The following is a 21,924-nucleotide window of genomic DNA, read 5'->3' on the forward strand; positions in this document are numbered from 1 at the left end:
GACCTATTTTTTTTAAAAAAAACAAAACAAAACATTATTTATTTAAAATAATTTTATTTTGTAATATTCTGATAACATTTTTCATTAATTTCAAGTTATAATGTTATTCGTTCATTTGTCACCAATTTCATTTGGAATCATTTGTCACCAATTTCATTTGGAAAAAGTAATTTTACTAATTAATAATTGAGTAGGTCTCTTGAGAGACCATCTCACGAATTTTTATCTGTGAGACGGGTCAACCCTACTAATATTCACAATAAAAATTAATACTCCTAGCATAAAAAATAATACATTTTCATGGATGACCCAAATAAGAGACCCGTCTCACAAAATACGACACGTGAGACCGTCTCACACGAGTTTTTGTCTTAATAATTTTTATAAAGGTGTTATTTGTTGTTAAAATATTAAAATTATTGTTTGTAATTTATTTAATTACTCTTATAATGAATTTATGTATTTTTAGTATTGTCGATGTGGTTTTTTTAAATATAATAATCAGTATATTTATTGTAATTGTAATATTGATTATAGTATTAAAACATTAATTAATTTATTGTATTAAATAAATTTAGAAGATAACAGTAATTAAAATAAGGACGGCGATGTTTGCTAATAATAACACTAATTATAAATATTTAGAATATTTTTTTTAAAATTATAATAGTATTTTAAAATAATTACTTGTTTAACACTAATTATAAATATTTAGAATAAATTATTTAAAATTATAATATTATTTTAAAATAATTACTTGTTAAATATGATATTTTTCATAATAATTATGGTATAACAATAATAATAGTAATAAAAATATGACAACTAATAATAAACAGTAATTTGTGATTTTGAAAATATTCTCAGTATTAGTATTTAAATATAATCATATTATTTTTAATATACACCATTCTATTTAATATGATAAATGAGCTGATATTAGTGTACTTAATACGAATGAAATATTAAAAATGTTTAATATCTTGTTATATATTAAAAAATATAATGTTTGGCTTTCAATTAATTTTTATATCTTTAGAAATTATAATTACACAAGTTAAGTATTAAAAACATTAATTCTATTGTAGAGGTAATAATGTATTTTTTTTATTATAAATTACTTTTACAACTAAATTAGAAAATATACAATACGGTTAGTAATTACAAAGATATTAATTTATTTTAATTTACTCATTGTTATAATTATTTTAATTTACTCATTGTTATAATTATTGCAATAAAAATATTTTATACTTTTATATCATTATATCTTAATTTTTCCTCAACACATGAATATTGTGAGAGCCTACTCTACGTAGGTGGCTGTAATTATTGAAGATGAGAGTGTTAGATATAGCATCTTCGCAAGTAGTCCCATGAAAATCCCACGATCTATTACATTTTTTCAATTGATTAATTATGTGCATTGCATGCTACATATCGACCCATCAAAATTTTGCATCAAATTGTCGACGAAATATTCTTACAATACAATGTCTAGTTACATTGAATATCATGTATATATCATAAATGATGATAGTCTACCATTTATGTCTATGTTTTTACTTGATAAAATTTGAACGGATTAATTTAAAGTAATTTTTTTTTAAATAAGTTATATATTTCTTAATCATTGTTTTCCATTGCATGTAGGTGAATGTGGGAAGATCAAGTTAGGAAGGCAAAACATATGTTGGTATTCCGGTGTCTTGTTTTAATAGAAGTATGAAATAAATCGTATTTTCTCGTGAGATTAAGGTTGTATTATTTTAATTTTGTTTGGATTTCAAGTGTTTTGACTTATTTTATTGATTAAGTGTTGTATTGTTTTAAATTTGTTAGAATATGAAGTGTTTTACTTAATTTATTGATTATGGCTGTGTTTTTCATTATTAACAAAATTATCCCTACATTTCTTATATAAGTTTTAGTTTATTTTAAAAATTATAGATTTTTTTTAATTATAAAATAACAATAATTGAATTCTTAAAAAAACATAGGTTATTTTTAATAAATGATAATGGATTACATAGACTAATTTAAATATAAAGTTGGTATAGCATTCTAAAAATGTAGACATTTAATTTCAGTTACAACTATGATAATAATAACCATACGAGTACTACCTAATCAAATCTTGCCTCCATTACATCAAATTGAAATACAAACATTAAAATAATATGCAATAACATGCAATAATTTATCTTGGGTTCAAAACAGTTTGTCAATGATGAGGTTAATGATGGCCCCTGGTGTCACACGAAGGTCTTATAATAACTCTATGACCACAACCTAACATCTCCTCACCATCTCACTTTATATGTGTTTGTGTTGCAGATGTACTGGTACCAGTCATGTTCTCACCAACCTCATATCTTGGTGTTTGTGAATATTTTTGAAATAGTAAGGACGACGTATTTAATGTAGGGTGACTCTCATTCATAAAATGTCCAAAGTTACTTTGTAAAAGCTATGTAAAACCACCGAAAAATGAGGTGTGGTAACCACAATCATATGATGGAAAACTTGTAACCACAGACGAAGTAGTGTATGCAGTATTAGAAGTTGATGGTCCAGGCTCACCCTCATTTTGTGTCCACTTCGACGGAGGCTGCATATGACCAGAGAGTAACTGTGACATAGATGCATAACATATTTGGTGATACTGTTGTTCCTGTATTGTGTAATGGTTATGAGATGATACATATTTTGTCATCTATATTTTTTTACTACAAAAAATTAATATATTTATATATGTATAGAAATAGAAGATGTCTTACGATAAGTTTTTAGTAGTTTGCAATCTAGAGGATGATAGCCACCCACGTGGGAAGATACTATTGCTGGAAAGAGAAATACGTGAAAAGCAATGATACCAACCAATATACTCCATTTTGACAAGTGTACTAGGTATAACATATTCCTCACTAATCACAAAATTATATCTATCATTCCACATATATACGAAATGTTTGTGATAATTCTTCCAATCACAATTGTTCCGCCCTTGTAGCATTAATTTACGGAAATCATCAAAGTTAGTATTAGGTGGGGGATATCCAGATGCATTCCAAATTGTCGAAGGTACCTCTCTGGTCTATAAATCTAATTCAATATCAAAATTGATCAACACACATGGCAATCAACATAGGTGAATCTTGTTTCCCTCAAGCAGTCTAGCTACCTTATTGACTCCATATCATAAACTGTCCATTTAAACTGTAGTAAAAATAACAAAAAATAATTATCATTTTGCTCATATAATATTTTGATTATATTTTTGAGAAAATGATTAATTTAAAGAACTAATGAATTTGGATATATCCTTTTCTACCATCCTGTCAAGCATATCTATCATGATACAAATCGAATGATAAGCAGTGTGTGTCTTTGAGAATCCATGTCTCCACCTAAGATTTGAATAAGTACATAATATAGGTCATTACAAATACATAATAAAATAGTTTTATAAAGTAAATATATAAAATTATTACTGTGTGCCATACGGTGGGAATAGTAGACCCTAGCGAGCATCTCCAACATGATTTGCTAACATATATACTTGTTGTAGTCTAACTCGGTAAAGAAGAGTAATTCTAGACTCGACCAAAATTTGCAACGACATACAACATAAATTGTCACATAGAAACATATTAAGTTGAACAAATATCATGAGTCTAGAAGAACAATCATACCTGAAATATCTAAACAAACCCACACAAGTCCACCTTTACTCCCATTTATGTGCTGCATAACTCTCTATAAATATATCCCAACACAGCAGGAGCCCAGCAGGAGCCCAACTATACATATTAAGCCTTTCAATGTATTCAAGAAATTACAAATACATAAGTTTCACATCAAAATCTTCCGAGTCCGGAAACATACAACCACCAATAAAATCATCAACTGATTTTACACGAGATGATCTCATGACTATACTCAATGATATGGTCATAAAGTACGAGAGATTTTCTCAATAATTTGAGGAAGTGAAAGCAAAGCAAGAAAGCTTAATTGACAATGATACCGAGCCTAATTGGAAACAATCGGGTGAAATGTTATGTCATAAGGTAGAATTTGAAAACCTTAAAAATGAGAATGAAAGAGTACTGAATGATCATCAAAAAATTATTTATGAGAATACGAAATTAGATGAACTGATTAGCATTTGGACAAGTCTTCAGTGAGCCTTGAGAAATTATAGGAGCTACAGAAGCACTCAGGAGACAAGACTGGTCTCGACTTCAGCGGTGATGATAGCAATCCCACTTAAAGCAGTACTCAATCAAAACTGAACATGTGAAAAAAGAAATATATTCACTTTGTGAAATCAAGTACTATATATGAACATCAGAGGTCTACTGATCAAATTGAAAAGCCTGTCGAACTAATGAATAAAGGCAGAAAGTTTGATATCGAGTATACACCAGAGAGTTCCTCTGTCAAGTCCAACTAGTCTGTTCACAGATTCAGTCAAGCAACACATAACTCAATGAATCCTAAGCCCTATAGATACTATAACTGCAAGTCGGTTCAGAAAAGGCACTGAAAGACAAATGATGACATAAAAGATAAACAATATTTTGTTTCCAACACTCATAAAGCATTGCACACACATAATTTGCACAACCTTTGTTGAACAAACAGAATGGTAGGCCATTCAGACTAATCCAAGTGTGGGTTCCTAATGGACTAAATAGGATTGAGTACTAGTTGATTTACTTTGTGAATACATAAAAATAAACGGGAAGAGCTGAAATATTCAATTTGGTACTTGGATAGCGGATGTTCAAGACACATGAGTGAGCAAGACCAATTTCTATCTGACTTAATCAACTATAAAGGACCCAAGATCATTTTCGGTGACAATGCTAAGGGTAAGACCGTTAGTAAGGGTAAGATTACTCATGAAAATGTGGTAACTAATGATATATTACTTATTGAAAATATGTGTTATAATTTTGATTAGTATTATTCAACTCTATGATAATGGTTACTTAGTTGATTTCATAAGAATAATTTTTTTAATTAAGGATGCCAATAATCGAATCTTGTTAACTGGAATTAGAAATGGTAACACTTATAAAATTGATTGAAATAGTAATTATATAGCTTCACCAACCTGTTTTTGCTGCTATTAATAATGATAAATAGTGGCTATGTCATAAAAGATTGAATCACCTCAATTTTAGATCAATCAATAATCTGCGAAAATTGAACCTAGCTGATGGTTTGCCTAGCATTGAATTTTTTAAGAATCATGTGTGTTCAGCATGTCAGTTAGGTAAAAAGATTTGATATAGCTTTAAGAATAAAGGTAGAAAAATGACAAATAGATACTTAGAACTGTTACATATGGATTTGTTCGTCCTATACATGTAATCATTTTACGATGAATGAGATATACACGTGTAATTGTTGATGATTTTTCTCAATTTACCTAGGTTATATTTATTAGTGGTAAAGATCATACTAGTACCCAACTGATTAAATTTCTTAAGCTTATTCAAAATGAGAAATCTGTCTTAGTAATCAAGATCAAAAGTGATCGATGTACTGATTTTACTGACAAAACTTTGGATGAATATTTATCAGAATAGGGAATTTAACATGAGTACTCAACAACAAGAATTTCTCAACAGAATGAATTTGCTGAACGAAGAAACACGATTTTTAGAAAAGCTACAAGAACTATTCTTATTGATTCTTGTGTTTCCCAAAGATTTTGGACAAAATCAATCAACACTGCATGCTACACTCAGAATCAATCCATGATTAACTAAATGGCTGGTAAAACTCCATATGCAATATGAAATGAGAGTAAACGTAACTTATCTTATTTTCATGTTTTTGGTTGTAAATGTTATATTTATAATAATGGTAAAACTCATCTTTATGCATTTGATGTCAAATATGATATTGGCATATTTCTTGGTTATTCAGCAGTTAGTAAAACTTTTCTTGTATACAATAATAAAATTTAAATGTTGAAGAAATTGTTCATGTTGTTTTTGATGATCATACTAACTTAGTTGATTTGAGCAATCAGATGAAAGTAATTGATTCAGCAGATGACATTGAAAATGAAATCAATGTCTACAAGAGAATTCACCAGCCACCTGAACCAAAGATCTCAGACAAAAGAATGAAAAACAAGATAACTAAACTGATCTAAACCAAACTGACTTGGAACAGACTGATGATATCCAAGCTATCGTTGAGAACCAAACTGATCCTACTCCAAACAATGCTGATGGCAATCCACTCGGACCAAGTTAAAAATGGAGTAAGACTCATCCACCCTCGCCGGTGATCAGTACCTCTTCAGCACCTCTTAGAACTAGACAATAAATGATTAATAAATTCTTGCACGCTGCTTTTATTTCACAATTAGAACATAAAAAGATAGACAAAGCTCTTTTATATAGTAGTTGGATAGATACCATGTAGGAAAAAAAGAATCAGTTTGATAGAAATGAAGTATGATACTTAGTTCCTATACCATTTCTTCAGTTAGTCATAGGAACCCGACGTGTTTATAGAAATAAACTGAATGAAGATGAAATTGCGAATAAGAATAAATATGTAATGCCCTATAAATTAATTATCCGGTAATTTGACATAATTAGAATAATTATTGAGTTGTTAAATTAAAATAATTATTTTGTCAAATAAATTCAAGAGGTGTGTTAAAAATATATATTTTAGAATATCGAAAATTTTAAATGATAAAAAATATATCCGAAGTTTAAATAACACACGAGAACAACATAAATGTAAAATGAGGATAAATTGGCACACGTGTATATTATTAGTAAATAAATATAATACACACATAAACGTACACCCATGACCAATCTCTCATTCCAGTAAAAGAAGAAAGAAAAAAACCCCATCCCCAACCCCTTTTCCCACAACTATTGTAGCAACCATAGAATAATCACCATAACTTTTCTGTCTGATGTCAAAACTCAAATATTCTTGAAGGGTTTTGTTCCCCACATCTGTAGCTTAGATTTGAGCAATGAAATGCTGTTTTGATGTTCATTTCTTTCGGCACGAAGCTGATTTCGTGAGTATTTTTCTGAGTGATTTCCAATTTTTTTCTTAAGTGATTGGCTTAGATTTATTGGTTGATTCGTGGCATTTTGGTAAGGATTTGAAGCTCAATATGTTATTTTGTTTTTCCCCTTTCGTTCGGTATTTTCAGGCGAGCTCTGGTCTGCACCAGTGAAATACACCACCTCAAGACCACTAGCGACAAGTTTAAAGTCCGATCTCGTAATTTCCAATTCTGATTTCCAGTGAATAATTCGATAATTTTAGTTGATCGTGTGACTGAATTTGTGACTGGAGAATTATTTGAATAATATGTGATTTGGTGAAATATTGTGACAAATGTTTGATAATTAAATTGTTAAGTTGGTTTTTTAATAAAATAAATTCAACTTTAAATAAATTGGATTATTTTAGCTTTATTGGTGAATTGTGGAATTATTAGACTTATTTTATAGTTGTTAGGTAGAGGAGATTAAATGATCGTTTTATTTTGTTCAAGAGGATATATGTATGTTACATTTTGATAAAATACGACATTAACATATAAATTATGTTCTAAAACATATTTATGTATTGTTATGAATTGTTAATATGATTCTGTGGATTATATGAGCTATTAAATTCCTTGTTGATTATATGTTTTTTTGTTTGACATATATATGGCATTTAGTAAAGGGCATAATATTATGACATGTTGAGCTCTATCATTTTTGTTATCTGTTTCTACTGTGTATTGTATTCCTTGTACTCAAGGCTATTATTTCGGAATCAGTTGGAGGCTTTCGAGTCTAGTTTTCTCTGAGACCCAAAATATTATTGTCTATTTCTTGATATATTTTCTGTTATATTCTCTTGAAATCTTGACATCATATGTCGTTCGTTATTGTGCCTTCATGTTATATAATTATCAGCTGTATGGAGGCCAAGTCGTGGGTGTTTGATTAGACACAACACGACATACCTCGCATACTTGGTAGGTCGGTCATGTAGCTCCCCTGTGTGTTGTTGCTCGAGCAGTACTCCTATTGTTATCGTACCATACATTGGCTCATGTTATCCCGTTGTTATTGAACCATGTTCATGCATAACATAATTTTTTTATTATATGTTTATGATGATTTAAGATTATTGTTGTTGTTGTTTAACTGTTTCATGTCAGAATCATAACCTCACTATTTATACATGTGGTAGCTATTGGGCACAATGGTAGGTTACCCGATTAGTTTTGCAGCACGAGGTGGAAGGTCTGCCGGTGGAGGCGTGTGTGAGATAAGATTGCTTGGTTGTCAAAGTTCAAGACTCTCAATTAGTCAATTTATATTTATATTGGAGTCTTGTAAATTTTACGCCAGAGTCTATTTACGGGGATATGCCTCGTGTATCAATATGATTATTTGGAGTTTTCATGCTCTGTTTGGAATGAGTTTATCTATTTGATCTATTTGAACTGCTGCATGTGAATTGTTGACTTGTGCCTGGTCGACACTTGTGTGTGATTGTTTATGAATACAACAGCGTCGTCCTTGAGTCATTTTTTTACAGGTATTTTAAATTTTTGGTATTTGCGATTTTCGAGGAGGTCATGGGAAATTTTTACAGGTCCGGAGGCCCATTTTTAAGTATTTTAAACCATTTTTCCGTTGCATATTTAAATTAATCAATATTGTTTGATAACTAATTGTAATTATAATAACTAGGCCTCACAAAAGAAAAATTAGTTAAACAAGGATTTAGGCAGACTTTGATGAAATTTTTGCACCAGTAGGTAGATTAGAAGCAATTAGAATTTTTCTTGCTTTTGCTACTCACCAAAACTTCGAAGTGTTTGAGATGGATGTAAATAATGTCTTTCTAAATGTCCTACTTTAGTAAAAAGTGTATTGGAACAACTTCCAGGTTTTTTTAATCATACCTTGCCTAATCATGTGTTTAGAATAAATAAAGCGTTGTATGTATTAAAACGAACACAACGAGCTTGATATGAAACTTATCACAATTTTTACTTGATCAAATTTTTTTGATTGGTTCAGTTGATAAGACATTATTTATATTTGTAAAGGTGATCATACTCTATTAGTTCAAATATATGTTGATGATATTATCTTTGGATCCAGTAACTCAAAACTCTGCGAGAAGTTGCTAAACTGATGCAGGCCAAATTTGAGATGAACATGATGGGTAAAATGACTTTCTTTCTCGATTTGCAAGCCAAGCAGTTTTCCATAAGCTCTTTGACAACAATGTGCCTTAATGGACATATTTGTACATCTTAAAACTCTTCTAGGTTCTTATAAATGTCAGTAACATTTACTGTAATGATCATGGGCCATTAGCCTGAACCAACATGGGCCTCGGCCCATACCCATGTACCACTACTGGTCGTGGATCGTTAGGATGGTCGAGCATGAGCCTAGCCCATGCCCATGCACCGTCACTCATAGGATATCCCACCCCTGGAAAGTGGTTTCTTTCGCCTCCTCCAACACTTGAACCCATTACCTCCAGGCATAAGTACCTAGATTCTTAAAGTGTTGGTACCAGTTGGATCATAACATAACAGATTTTAAGTTTCTTTAAAAAAAATACTTGTTTGCCAACAAAATTTTGAATAAATAAAAATCAGAGTAAAAAGTTCAGCGTACATAAAATCCTTTCAGAACAATAGTGGTCCTCAGGTTTGCAATGCACACAGTCCGAGTGAGCTCACTGGTCAGCACCTCATGTCTCCTCAAAAACATCAACATCTGCATCAATCAAGTCTAGTGAGCCTAAGGACTCAACACGCATAAACCATGAATAACAAATAGTAGTTAATATAATCACATACATTTGGAAGTAATGTGTACGAAATAACAGTTGAACATACATAAACATAGACGTGCGCATAAACATTTTCATAAAAGTGCTTCCATCATAACATACATAACCATACTTAATTTTGCGTAGAAATATGTTCAAAGCAAGTGGCCCGTAACATAAATCGCCTAATTAGACTAAACCACATTATTGGGCTGGCAGGGATCACCACATCTTTTCGACCGGATGTCCACTCCCACATATATAAATCCCCGGTCATACTTTTCTGGGTGGAGAGGTATCCGGTCAGGCTTTACCACTTTCCAATCCCATAATCATAAATCCCCAGTCATGCTTTACCGGGTGGCCACAAGACAAATCACATACTTCCAAAATAAAAAATATTTTTGCACGTCGATCGTATTTAAAAACGTCAAGGGCTTCGTTGGAACGCTCTGAACATGCTGCCCCAACCACAGCAGCAAAGATCCAGGAGATCCCAACGAAGCCTGCAACCAAAACTTGAGAAAACATGCACAAATTTTCACAGCTTGAGCAATTTTATGAAAAAAATCATATCTCACTCGTTTCTTATCAGAAAATTACAAATTTTCTATCGAATCAAAGGTAACATAGAGTGCTACAAATCATATGTTGAAAACGTTTCCAGAAAACCAACATATAACCTTGTGAATATTAAGTTTATATTTTAAGAATGATTAGCATTTAAATTGGATATGTAAAACCTTGGATTATATTGACCGTAATAAATTTAAGAAATGATATATTGAGATTAATAAAATTAGTCTTACTTCTGGTATAACAAGTAAACAACTACCTTATGTAAGGTAAGTCACAAAATTACGAATTTTCTATCGAATCGAAGATAACTCAGAGTTCTACAAATCATATGTTGAAAACATTTTCAGAAAACCAACCTATAAGTCGCAGAATTCGAAATAACAGAGGGTGACAGGTTTTGTTACATAGAAATTTCACAGCTTGTGCGATTTTACGATAAAAATCATATTTCCCTCGTTTTTTAAAGTGTTTTTAACATATGATTTGTAGCACTCTGTGTTATCTTCGATTCGATAGCAAATTTGTAATTTTCTGATAAAAAACGAGGGAGATATGATTTTTATTATAAAACCGCACAAGTTGTGAAATTTCTGTGTCACAAAACCCGTGACCCTCTGTTATTTCGAATTCTACGACTTATAGGTTGGTTTTCTGAAAACATTTTCAACATATGATTTGTAGCACTCTATGTTACTTTGATTCGATAGCAAATTCGTAATTTTCTGATAAGAAACGAGGGAGATATAATTTTTGTTGTAAAACCGCTCACGCTGTGAAAATTTGTGCATGTTCCTCAAGTTTTCTCAAGTTTTGGTTGCAGTCTTTGTTGGGATCTCCTGGATCTTTGCTGTTGTGGTTGGGGCAGCATGTCCAGAGCTTTCCAACGAAGCCCTCAACGTTTTTAAATATGATCGACATGCAAAAATATTTTTTATTTTGGAGGTGTGTGATTTGTCTTGTGGCACCCGGTAAAGCATGACTGGAGATTTATGATTATGAGATTGGAAAGCGGTAAAGCATGACCGGAGACCTCTCCACCCGGTAAAGTATGACAGGGGATTTATGTATGTGGGAGTGGACATCCGGTCGAAAGGTTGTGGTGATCCCTGCCAGCCCAGTACTGTGGTTTAGTCTGATCAGGTGATTTATGTTACGGGCCACTTGCTTCGAACATATTTCTACGCAAAATTAAATATGATTATGTATGTTATGATGGAAACACTTTTATGAAAATGTTTATGCAGTTATAACACGTCTACGTTTATGTATGTTCAGCTATTATTTCGTACACGTTACTTTCAAATGCATGCGATTTTATTAACTACTATTTGCTATTCATGGTTTATGCGTGTTGAGTCTTTAGTCTCACTAGACTTGAACGATGCATATGTTGATACTTTTGAGGAGACAGAAGGTGCTGATCAGTGAGCTTGCTCGGACTGTGTGTAGTGCAAACCCGAGGACCGCTATTGCTATGAAAGGATTTTATGCACGTTAAACTTTTTTACACTGATTTTGATTTATTCAAAATTTTGTTGGCAAACAAGTATTTTTAAATGCTCGTTTTGAATAACGCTTTTACAGTAGTGATGAATATTTTTTTTATTTCATGGAAATATTTTGTACTTTGATTATTTTCAAGAATTTAATCGATTATGTTATTTAAAATCATAAGGCGAGGGTTTACTATTTAAATAAGAAAATTTTTTATTTTCCGTAAATTTAAAGTAATAGTAGTTATTTTATTACGGGATGTTACATTTACAGCATCCTCAAACTGCCTGTGCAATTCGTTTGACATAGAATCTAGCATATAAATCTTAGCTCGCAAGTCACGTTCCAACCATTTTTCAAGTTTGGTCAATTCTTAGCAGTGACATTGCCGGATACCTCTTTTGAAGGAGCCTTAGTGAGCATATATGCTAATTTCTCTGACCAAAAACAAATTTTAAATTCTTTAGCTAGTCATATAGTTTGGTCTGATTAGCTTGTTTTGATGGAGGATAATAGATACTGGATTTGATGATGATATCATAAATACATTAAAAATGGAAGAATAAATGTTACTAACTATTTTAAATATTTTTTAAGACAAAAATATATATTTTTTATGAATTAATTTCTATTTTTTTGATATTTTCACCACCCTCTACTCATTATTTTCATCAGCCCTTTGATAAAATACCAGTAAGTTATGGTTAGTGTATAGTACGTTCTTTTCAACATATATATCCCGATCGAGTATGCAATCATTGATATATCGAGAGTTGTAAATGAATTCGATAATGATGTGAGATATCTTTGAGTAACCATAGTGGCATTGTATGTGTAACTAAGGAAACACTTTTCCATAATGCACATGTGTTAGTATCGCTAAAGATTCTTTATACTATTAACTCATTATATCACACAGAATATCCAGACCCGCAGGTGAGCAGTGAATAACTGACTACAATTAATCTGATGAGAATCTTGTTATGAATGAAAGACAAACACGAACTAGACCCAATCGCGTTCTCAATTCAATGAACAACAAGATTCTCGTAACCTCGATCTTAATCTCTGAAACTAGCAACATGATATTCATCTCTAAACGACATAGTCTAGTAACAAATAACACAAATAAGACAATTGATCTCCAGGGAACCTTCAAAGAACTCCTATTCGACAATCCTCGTGAAGAAAAATCGACAAATGCCACAAAATATTAAAAATTTGATAAGTTTGATTTTAAGAAACACACAAAGATGCAAACAAATCCAAAGCTTGTTGAAGAGAAAATTATTCTCAAATATATTATGAAAAATCAATAATCTTCAAAATTCCAATTCCTCTTTTTTTTTTTACAACTTTTGTACATATAAAAGGTAACAATTCATGTAAAACTCGCAAATCAGTCGAGATAACATTGTATCACAGTTTAATAGGTTCTCTTTTGTACCTAACTACTAGCCAACCTGATATCATGTTGCAGTTTGTATGTGTTCTCGTTTTCAGTCTGATCCAAAACCGTCTTATTATTTAATTTCAAGAGAATTCTCAAATATCTTAAAGATAAACAAAATATTAGATTATGGTATGCTAAAGACTCATCGTTCAATCTAGTTGGATATTCTCATGCAGACTATGCAGGTTGTAAGCTTGAAAGGAAGAGCACCAGTGGATAATGTTTGTTTCTTGGAGAGCGACTGATTTCTTGGTTCAACAAGAAGCAAACATCATTCGCAACTTCAAGTGTAAAAGCTGAATACCTAGCTGCTATGCCCAACTGCTGTTTCTTCAACAACAAATGAAATATTATGTAATTGATGTCAAAGAGTAACCAATCTTCTTCATAAGACAAGTGCAATTGCTATCACACACAATCCAGTTTTGAGTTAGACTTTGAGTATCACTGACTTACATTTAGTCTCACAACCTAATTGATAGATAACGCTCTCAGTCACACTGATTCTATAATTATTATTGACTTTAACGATTTATTTAAATTCTCATTATTAACCATTAAGGACGACTTGATTATTTCATTTAATTTTAAAAATTTTAAAATTTGTACACTGTACTTACGTTTTTTTTTAAAAAAAATTTCAATCGACAACATGACATGTGTCCCGTTTGTTTACCAGTTCAAAAGTCTCATATTTTAAATACTTGAAATCCATAAGGTTTTCAATATACCTTCGCATTTCATTTTCTGAGTATATTCTTGCTTGTTTCAAACTTTTCGCTTCTTTTTCATGCAGAAAATTTTCTAATCTTGACGGTCAAGATCTCATTTCAGAAATGGCAGCACCAGCAACTCCTTCCTACATAATGAATGCACTCGCAATCAATTTTGAATCGATTTGTTTAATGGAAGATGTTGCAATCACTGAAGTTTTCAACGCGGTCGTGTCATCTAGACAAAGACCTTTCTCAGCAGTCCTTCTCTTAAAATATATGTGTATGAGCTGAAGAATTTCTATGCCAGATGGAAGGTCACTGAAGAGAGGAATATTTTGATGCCCATAGGAGAGCAAAAGTCACTGATTGAACAAGATTTCTTTTCAACTCTGTTTCAGTTTCCATTCGAGGGGCTAAATGATTTCTCAAAAGTGCCTCAGCAACCCGTTGAGGATATGAAGATGAAGTTGTCTACTACTAGTGATCCCATCAAGACCTCGGGAAAGAAGGAAGATATAAAGCTGGAGTATCAATTGATGGCTGATGTGGTGGCCAAGCCTATTATGGCTAAGGTATACTCTTTCGATACCTTCACCACAAATTTTTTTGGTGATGACAGCCATTGCCACATGAATGAAGACCAACTGTTCGATCATTCTATTTAAAATTCTCAAAGCTATGATCTAGAATGAAAAGCAATCAGCCAGGTTTTCCATCCCTCTCAGTCGATTATTTGAAGATGTAGGAGCCTTTCTGAGCAATTCTACCACGTTACACAAATTCAAGGCTCTCACTGCAACAAATACTTTATCTCTCAGGCCTAAGGAACAAGCACTGAACATATCTACTATTGGAATGTTGGCAATTAAAATGAAATCAGAGAAGAAATGACTGTTTTGAAGAAGACTATGAAGAAGAAGATCAGTAAGGCTATTGTTCATAAGCCAAAGAAGTAACTGGTTCTTCAATCCAATGACTTTTTGGTGGCAACTATGGGTCCTCAGTCCATGAACATGGTATAAGGATGATTGGGTATATTGAAAAGATAATGGGCATTGACCTTATCATCCCAAATGTGTTGTCCATGTACATAGTACTGTTGTAACTTCCAGCCTTGTTTGATGGGTTTGTGGTGAATTTCAATATGAATAAGATAGAGGCTAGCCTTAAAGAGCTAGTAAATATGCTTACGACATATGAAGCTACCACAGATAAGGAAAATCATGTTTTCTTTGCAGGCTCGTCATCTGAGACAAAGAAAGGCACACAAAGGGAAAAAAGAAATGTTCTGCCTTTTCCCAAAAAAAGCCCAGAAAGAAGCAAGCTCCAAATACAACTAAAGGGCTCACAAAGCCTGATAAGTCAGAAGATGTTTGCTTCCACTTCAAAAATCTTGGACATTGGAAGCACAATTACAAGGAATATCCAACCTCGAAGAGTTATGACAAATGTATGTTTTATATTGATATAAATGTCTCAATTAACTCAACTTCTAGGATATTGGATTCTGGATGCGGATATCAGTTTTGCTATAATTTCATGGGGATGACAAATAGTAGGAGGTTAAGAGATGATGATACCTTTTTGAGGATAGACAATGGAAAAAGAGTTGCTGCAAATGTCATATGATATGTTTATTTAATATTAAACAATCATTTAGGTTATTTTTTAGAGATGTTTTATTTGTTTTAGATTTATTTAAAAACATTATTTCTATTTCTATGTTTGATAAAGATGGTTTTACTCGTTCTTTTGCTAAATGTGTTTGCAATATTTACAATAATAAATGTTTAATTGGAACATGCGAGTTACAAAACGATATGTAAAAATTAAAATTAAAAGATATTCCATTTAATAATGTCAAAGTTAACACGATTTCAACAACAAATAAAATAAAACAAGATAGTCTAAACCAATCACACTTGTGGCATACTAAGTTAGGATATATTTTCCAAAGATGGTTGCATAAGTTGGTGAGAGAGGGCATGTTTGACTGTCAAACATAAACTCTCTTTATACATTTGAGGTATGAGTAAGTGTATTTTATGAACTACAAGTTTGAAGCTTTTGAAAAGTTCAAATAATTCAGAGCTGGAGTAGAGAAAAAAATTAGGAAAAAATATAAAACACTTCAATTTGATCGAGGTGAAGAATAACTGATTATTGAATTCCAATATTATCTTAAAGAAAATTAGATTATCCCATAGTGAACTCCACCCACCACACCATAATTGAATGATGTGTCAGAATGTCATAATCGAACATTGATAGACATTGTTCGATTTATGATGAGGTCCATTGAATTGCAGTCATAATTTTGGGTATTTCGCTTGAGACTACGGAAACGTACAAAGTCCATACAAAGACAGTGGTTAAAACACCATATGATATATGGATGGGGAAGCTTCCCAAATTGGGATGCCATACTTACGTGAAGCAGACATTGGCAGATAAGCTGAGTAGTAGATCTACTTTGTACTACTTTGTGAGATATTCAAAGAAATCTGTTGGATATTACATCTATGATAAAAAAGCAAAAATATTTGTTTATAAGAATGTCACTTTCTTGGAGAAGAAATTTATATTAGATAGAAAAGATGATATGATAGAATTTGAGGAGTTTCGAGAAACATCCACTCCTGAAAAAGTAGAACCCACGTCCCAACAGCCAGTAGAAATAGTATATGATCCTAAGAGATCTGAAAGGGTCTCAAATCCATCTATGATGATGAGCTTACTTCTTGAAGAGAATTAAGATGAACCTAGTCCTGGATACGATCCAAGGAACATCAAAAAGAATTATTAGATGTCGATTCAACCAAATGGCTTGAAACCATGCAATCCGAGATGAACTCCACGTATTCGAATCAAGTATGATCTTTTGTAGATCCAACTGAGAAAATTATTCACATAGGATGCAAATGGATTTACCTAAGAAATCTTTTAAGTGAGAAAATCAATCTTGGGATGTCTCGACTTGTGGAGAGCTCATCTTAATAGGCTTGTGTTATTAATTTATTCCATATATTATTTTCTGATTAAATTAAAGTTTTTTAAAAAAATTATTTTTTTATTTCCCATTATGTATATATATTTTAAATTTCCAAAATATAATCCTTATTGTATGTATGTAGATCATATATAAGTCTCTTGATTTGTTCAACTTTTGATTTTCGTGCATATGTGTCTCTTTGATTCCTTGAAATACCCATCCCTCTCATAATAACTCATATATTAAACGTTGAAATAGTATTGCAGTTTATTAATCTTTTGAACATTATAATTTAAATACTCACTAAGAAAATGAGAATTTTCGTATTTTATATCTTATAAAATATTTTAAAATAGTTAATAACTTTTATTATGTTTCTATTTTCAGTATATTTACGATGTAAGTGTTGAGGAATTGGCCAAGCTTGAAAATGGTGGGACCGTGACTTGCAAGCTAAGACTTATGTGCTAGCTTATATGTCAAACGAACTGCGGAGGCGGTTTGAGGATGCTGTAGATGCTGCTGACATTTATAGTCACCTGCAAGAGTTGTATGATGTACAAACACGTCCATTATGGAACACCCCTGTCAAAGAGCCCATGAACATTCATATAAGAGATGGGTCCTTGGTTCATGAGTATGATGTAAGGATGATTGGTCTTATCGAAAAGCTAGTGGGGTTGGACCTTGTCATCCCAAATGAGTTGTCCACGGACATACTACTGTTGTCACTTACAACCTCGTTTGATGGGTTTGTAATGAACTTCAATAAGAATAAGATAGAGGCTAGTCTTGAAAAGTTTGTTAATATGCTTACGACATATGAAGCCACCATAAATAAAGTAAAGCATGTTTTCTTTACGGCTCATCATCTGGGATGAAGAAAGTCCCATAGGAAAGAAAAAGAAGCATTCTACCCTTTCTATAAAAACAAGCCCAAAAATATGCAAGCTCCAAATATTACTAAAAGGCCTACAAAGCTCGATAAAATTCAAAAGATATTTGATTCCACTGCAAAAAGCATGGACATTGGAAGGACAACTACAAAGAATATCTATCTCATAAGAGCTATGACAATGATATTTTTTATATTGAAATAAATTTCTCAATTAGTTCAACTTCTTGGATATTAGATACTGGATGTGGATCTCATCTTTTTTGGTGATGACAAGAAATAAGAGGTTAAAGGATAGTGAGACCTTTTTTAGGATGAAAAATGGAGAAAGAGTAGTTGCAAAGGCCACACGAGATATTTATTTAATATTAAAAAATAATTTAGGTTATTTTTTAGATATGTTTTATTTGTTTTAGATTTGGTTAAAAACATTATTTTTATTTCTATGATTGATAAAGGTGAATTTTTTTGATCTTTTCTAAAGATGTTTGCAATATTTAATAGAATGAATGCTTAATTGGAACATGCGAGTTTAAAAAATATCTCCACAACTTAAAATTAAAAGATATTCTGTTTAATAATGACCAAGTTAACGAAATTTCAACAACAAATTAAAGAAAACAAGATAGTCTCAACGAAGCACACTTGTGGCAATCTAGACTATGACATATTTCTCAAATAATGATGCACACATTAGACAGAGATGACATGCTTGACTTGTTAGACATAAAATCTTTTGATACATGTGAGTACTGTCTGAAAGAAAAATGACCAAAGCCCCTTTCATAGGGAAAATAGAACATTCACATTATATATTGGATTTGATCCATGTAGATATGTGCAGTCCTCTAAGTGTTAGCACCAAATATGGTCATTCTTACTTCGTTATCTTTATTGAGGACCATTCAAGGTATGGTTATGCGTATTTGATGAAATACAAGTCTGAAAATTTTTAAAAGTTCAAAGAATTCAGAGCTGAAGTAGAGAAAAAATTAGGAAAAAATATTAAAAACCTTCAATATGATCAAGATGGAGAATACTTGAGTAAAAATTTCCAATATTCTCTTAAAAAAAATGACATTATCTCACAGTGGACTCCTCCCGTCAAACCATTGTTAAATGGTGTGTCAGAACGTCGTAATCGAATATTGATGGACATGATTCGATCTATAATGAGATCCATTGAATTGCAATCATCATTTTGGGGATTTGCGCTTGAGACCATGACAATGTTGTTGAACAAAGTCCAAAGATAGTTGATAAAACACCACATGTGATATGGATGGGAAAACTTTCCAAATATTATTATCTTAGAATAATGGGATGACTTGCTTATGTGAAGCAAATATTAGGTAGTAGATCCCCTTTAAGCTACTTTGTGGGATATCTAGAGAACTATGTTGGATATTATTTCTATGATCCCAAAAAACAAAAGTAGTTGTTTATAGGAATGTCACTTTCTTGAAGAAAAAGTTTTTATTAGATAGAAAATGTGAGATGATAGAATTCTAGGAGATTCAAGAAATACCCATTCCTGAAATAGTACGCCCCACAACCAATAAAAATAGTACACGTTCCTAGGAGATTTGAAAGGGTCTCAAAGCCGCATATGAGGATGAGCCTACTTCTTGAAGAGGGCCAATATGAGCCCAGTCCTGGATTCGATTCAAGGAACTTCAAAGAAACATTATCAGATGTCGATTCAACCAAATGTCTTTAAGCCATGCAGTAAGAGATGAACTCCTTGTATTCGAACCAAGTATGACCCTTAATATATCCATATGAGGGAATTGTTCACATGTGATGCAAATAGATTTACAAATGAAAGTTTGGGGGCAGAGGTGAATGTTGTTATTTTCAAGGCAAGATTGGTATCATAAAAACATATCCAAAGGCAATGAATTTACTATGAGAAAATCTTTTCAGTCACGATTTTCAAGTCCATTAGGACTCTTCTAGCTATAGCAGTATTGTATGATTATGAAATATGATAGATAGATCTGAAGATATCATTCCTTAATGGTGATATTATGTAAGAGATTTATATGTATCAAACTAAAGGATTCTCATCAGTAAGAAGTGAGCATAAGGGATATAAACTTCAGATATCTATTTATGATCTCAAAAAAATATCTAGGAGTTGGAACCTTATATTCAATAATATTATAAAATAGTTTGATTTTGTTAAGAATCATGAGGAACTATGAGTGGACAAGAAAGTTAGTGGGAGTGGAGTGATATTCCTAGCACTTTATGTTGATGACATAATACTAATTGAGAGTGATGCTAGATTGTTGCAATCAACTAAAGTATTGTTAGCTAGTAAATTATACATGAAGAACATGTGTGAAACATTATATGTATTAGGAATGCAGATCTATAGAGATAGATCAAAGAGGATATTAGGGCTCACACAAACCAATTATATCAATATCATACTAAAAAGAATTTCTATGGAGGAGTCCAGGAGTGGATATCTACCAATGTGTCGTAGTGTGACTCTATCAAAATCTACGTGCCCTCAGATTGACGAGGAGATAAAACTATGACATGCATCGTCTATGCGTCTGTCATTTGTAGTATTATATATTGTATATATCTAATCGACTTGATATAGTATTTGCACTTAGTGTTGCAAGAAAATATGTGCAAATACTATATCAGTCGAACCCCATTCAATTGAATTGGGAAGCCGTAAAGGATATTCTTAAATACTTAAAAAGGGCTAAGAAGCTGTTCATGGTTTATGGGGGTGGAGAATTAAAGTTGAAAGACTACGCTGATTTTAGCTTCCAATCAGATGTAGATTGATTCGAAATCAACATCAGGAATTATATTCAATCTCAATGGTGATGATGTCTCTTAGACAACATATTTAACCACTGAGACCAAATACGTAGCTTCATCAGCTGCAATAAAGGAGATTCTTTGGATGAAGAATTTTGTCCAAGAGTTGTGTATCATTCCTAATAGAGTTGATCCAATCTCGGTGTACTGCGACAACACTGGTGTCGTTGCAATCCAAACATATATTGAGTAAGTTCCACATTATTCGGGAGATTGTAGGAATATGAGACATATCGGTTAAGAAAGTTTCCTACCAAAACCATTGATTGAGAAGTGTCGTGAAGCAATGAATATGAGATATGTGAGGATATAGGATAAGTGAGAGATTTTTACGTTAGGTGCCTCATGAGTTAACTTGTTGATTGAGATTTATTGACTCTTGTGTAAAAATAATCTTTATTTTAATAATATTTTACGATTTTATCCAATTATAATATTTACTTTATCTGTATACACATGCAAGCTGTATAAATAAAGACCTTGAATATGCTATGATACTTTGAGATAGTACATATGATGGAGATCATAAAATTCATTTATAAGTTATTGCATATTTTAAATGTGTTCCTAGTCGTTTTAACCATCCAAAATAAGGATAAAGTCGTCCGAGCTTGAGGCTAACATATTTGATGTTGTATACCACGTTTCATTGGTAGGAACATGGAGATATCAAAACATACAGATGAGGATCATATGATGAATCAATGAACAACCCACCATCGGACTTTATAAGTGGTTATCGCTTATCGAGTTGATAAGTCTGCGGTTATGGTTGTATACCATTAGTCTTTTGACCCGAGAGAACATAGAGGTTCTATGTACTAGCATTGCACATTGGTTCGTTTACCGACTCTATGAGAGTCGTCAGATGGCGAGGTTTCGTGTAGTTTCAACATATGTAGGAGCCAATGCGTTATAGTCGGGGATTCACCGCTCACCTAAATATGTAGATAGCTAATGTGATACGATGAGTTAATAGTGCGAGGAATATATGACCAGAGTATGGGTTGTGCTTTAAGGAAAAGTGTTTTCTTAATTGCACATACGATGCCAATATGATTACTCAAAGATACATCGTATCGTTGTC

General features: G+C 32.1%; 1 protein-coding gene and 1 long non-coding RNA gene across 2 annotated transcripts; both read left to right on the top strand.

The window, feature by feature from the left end:
• Nucleotides 1-6,884: 6,884 nt before the first annotated feature.
• On the top strand, nt 6,885-8,531 carry LOC140983772 (uncharacterized). Its single transcript, XR_012176507.1, has 3 exons — nt 6,885-7,075; nt 7,214-7,284; nt 8,254-8,531. It is a non-coding gene; the product is annotated as an uncharacterized lncRNA (long non-coding RNA).
• A 9,040-nt stretch (nt 8,532-17,571) lies between these two features.
• On the top strand, nt 17,572-17,976 carry LOC140984685 (uncharacterized). The gene has a single exon (XM_073452232.1). The coding sequence runs from the start codon at nt 17,572-17,574 to the stop codon at nt 17,974-17,976; it is 405 nt and encodes a 134-aa protein (XP_073308333.1).
• The last annotated feature ends 3,948 nt before the right edge of the window (nt 17,977-21,924 follow it).

The sequence above is a fragment of the Primulina huaijiensis genome, chromosome 9 (genome assembly GCF_012295235.1).
Source record: "Primulina huaijiensis isolate GDHJ02 chromosome 9, ASM1229523v2, whole genome shotgun sequence".
Lineage (NCBI taxonomy): Eukaryota > Viridiplantae > Streptophyta > Magnoliopsida > Lamiales > Gesneriaceae > Primulina > Primulina huaijiensis.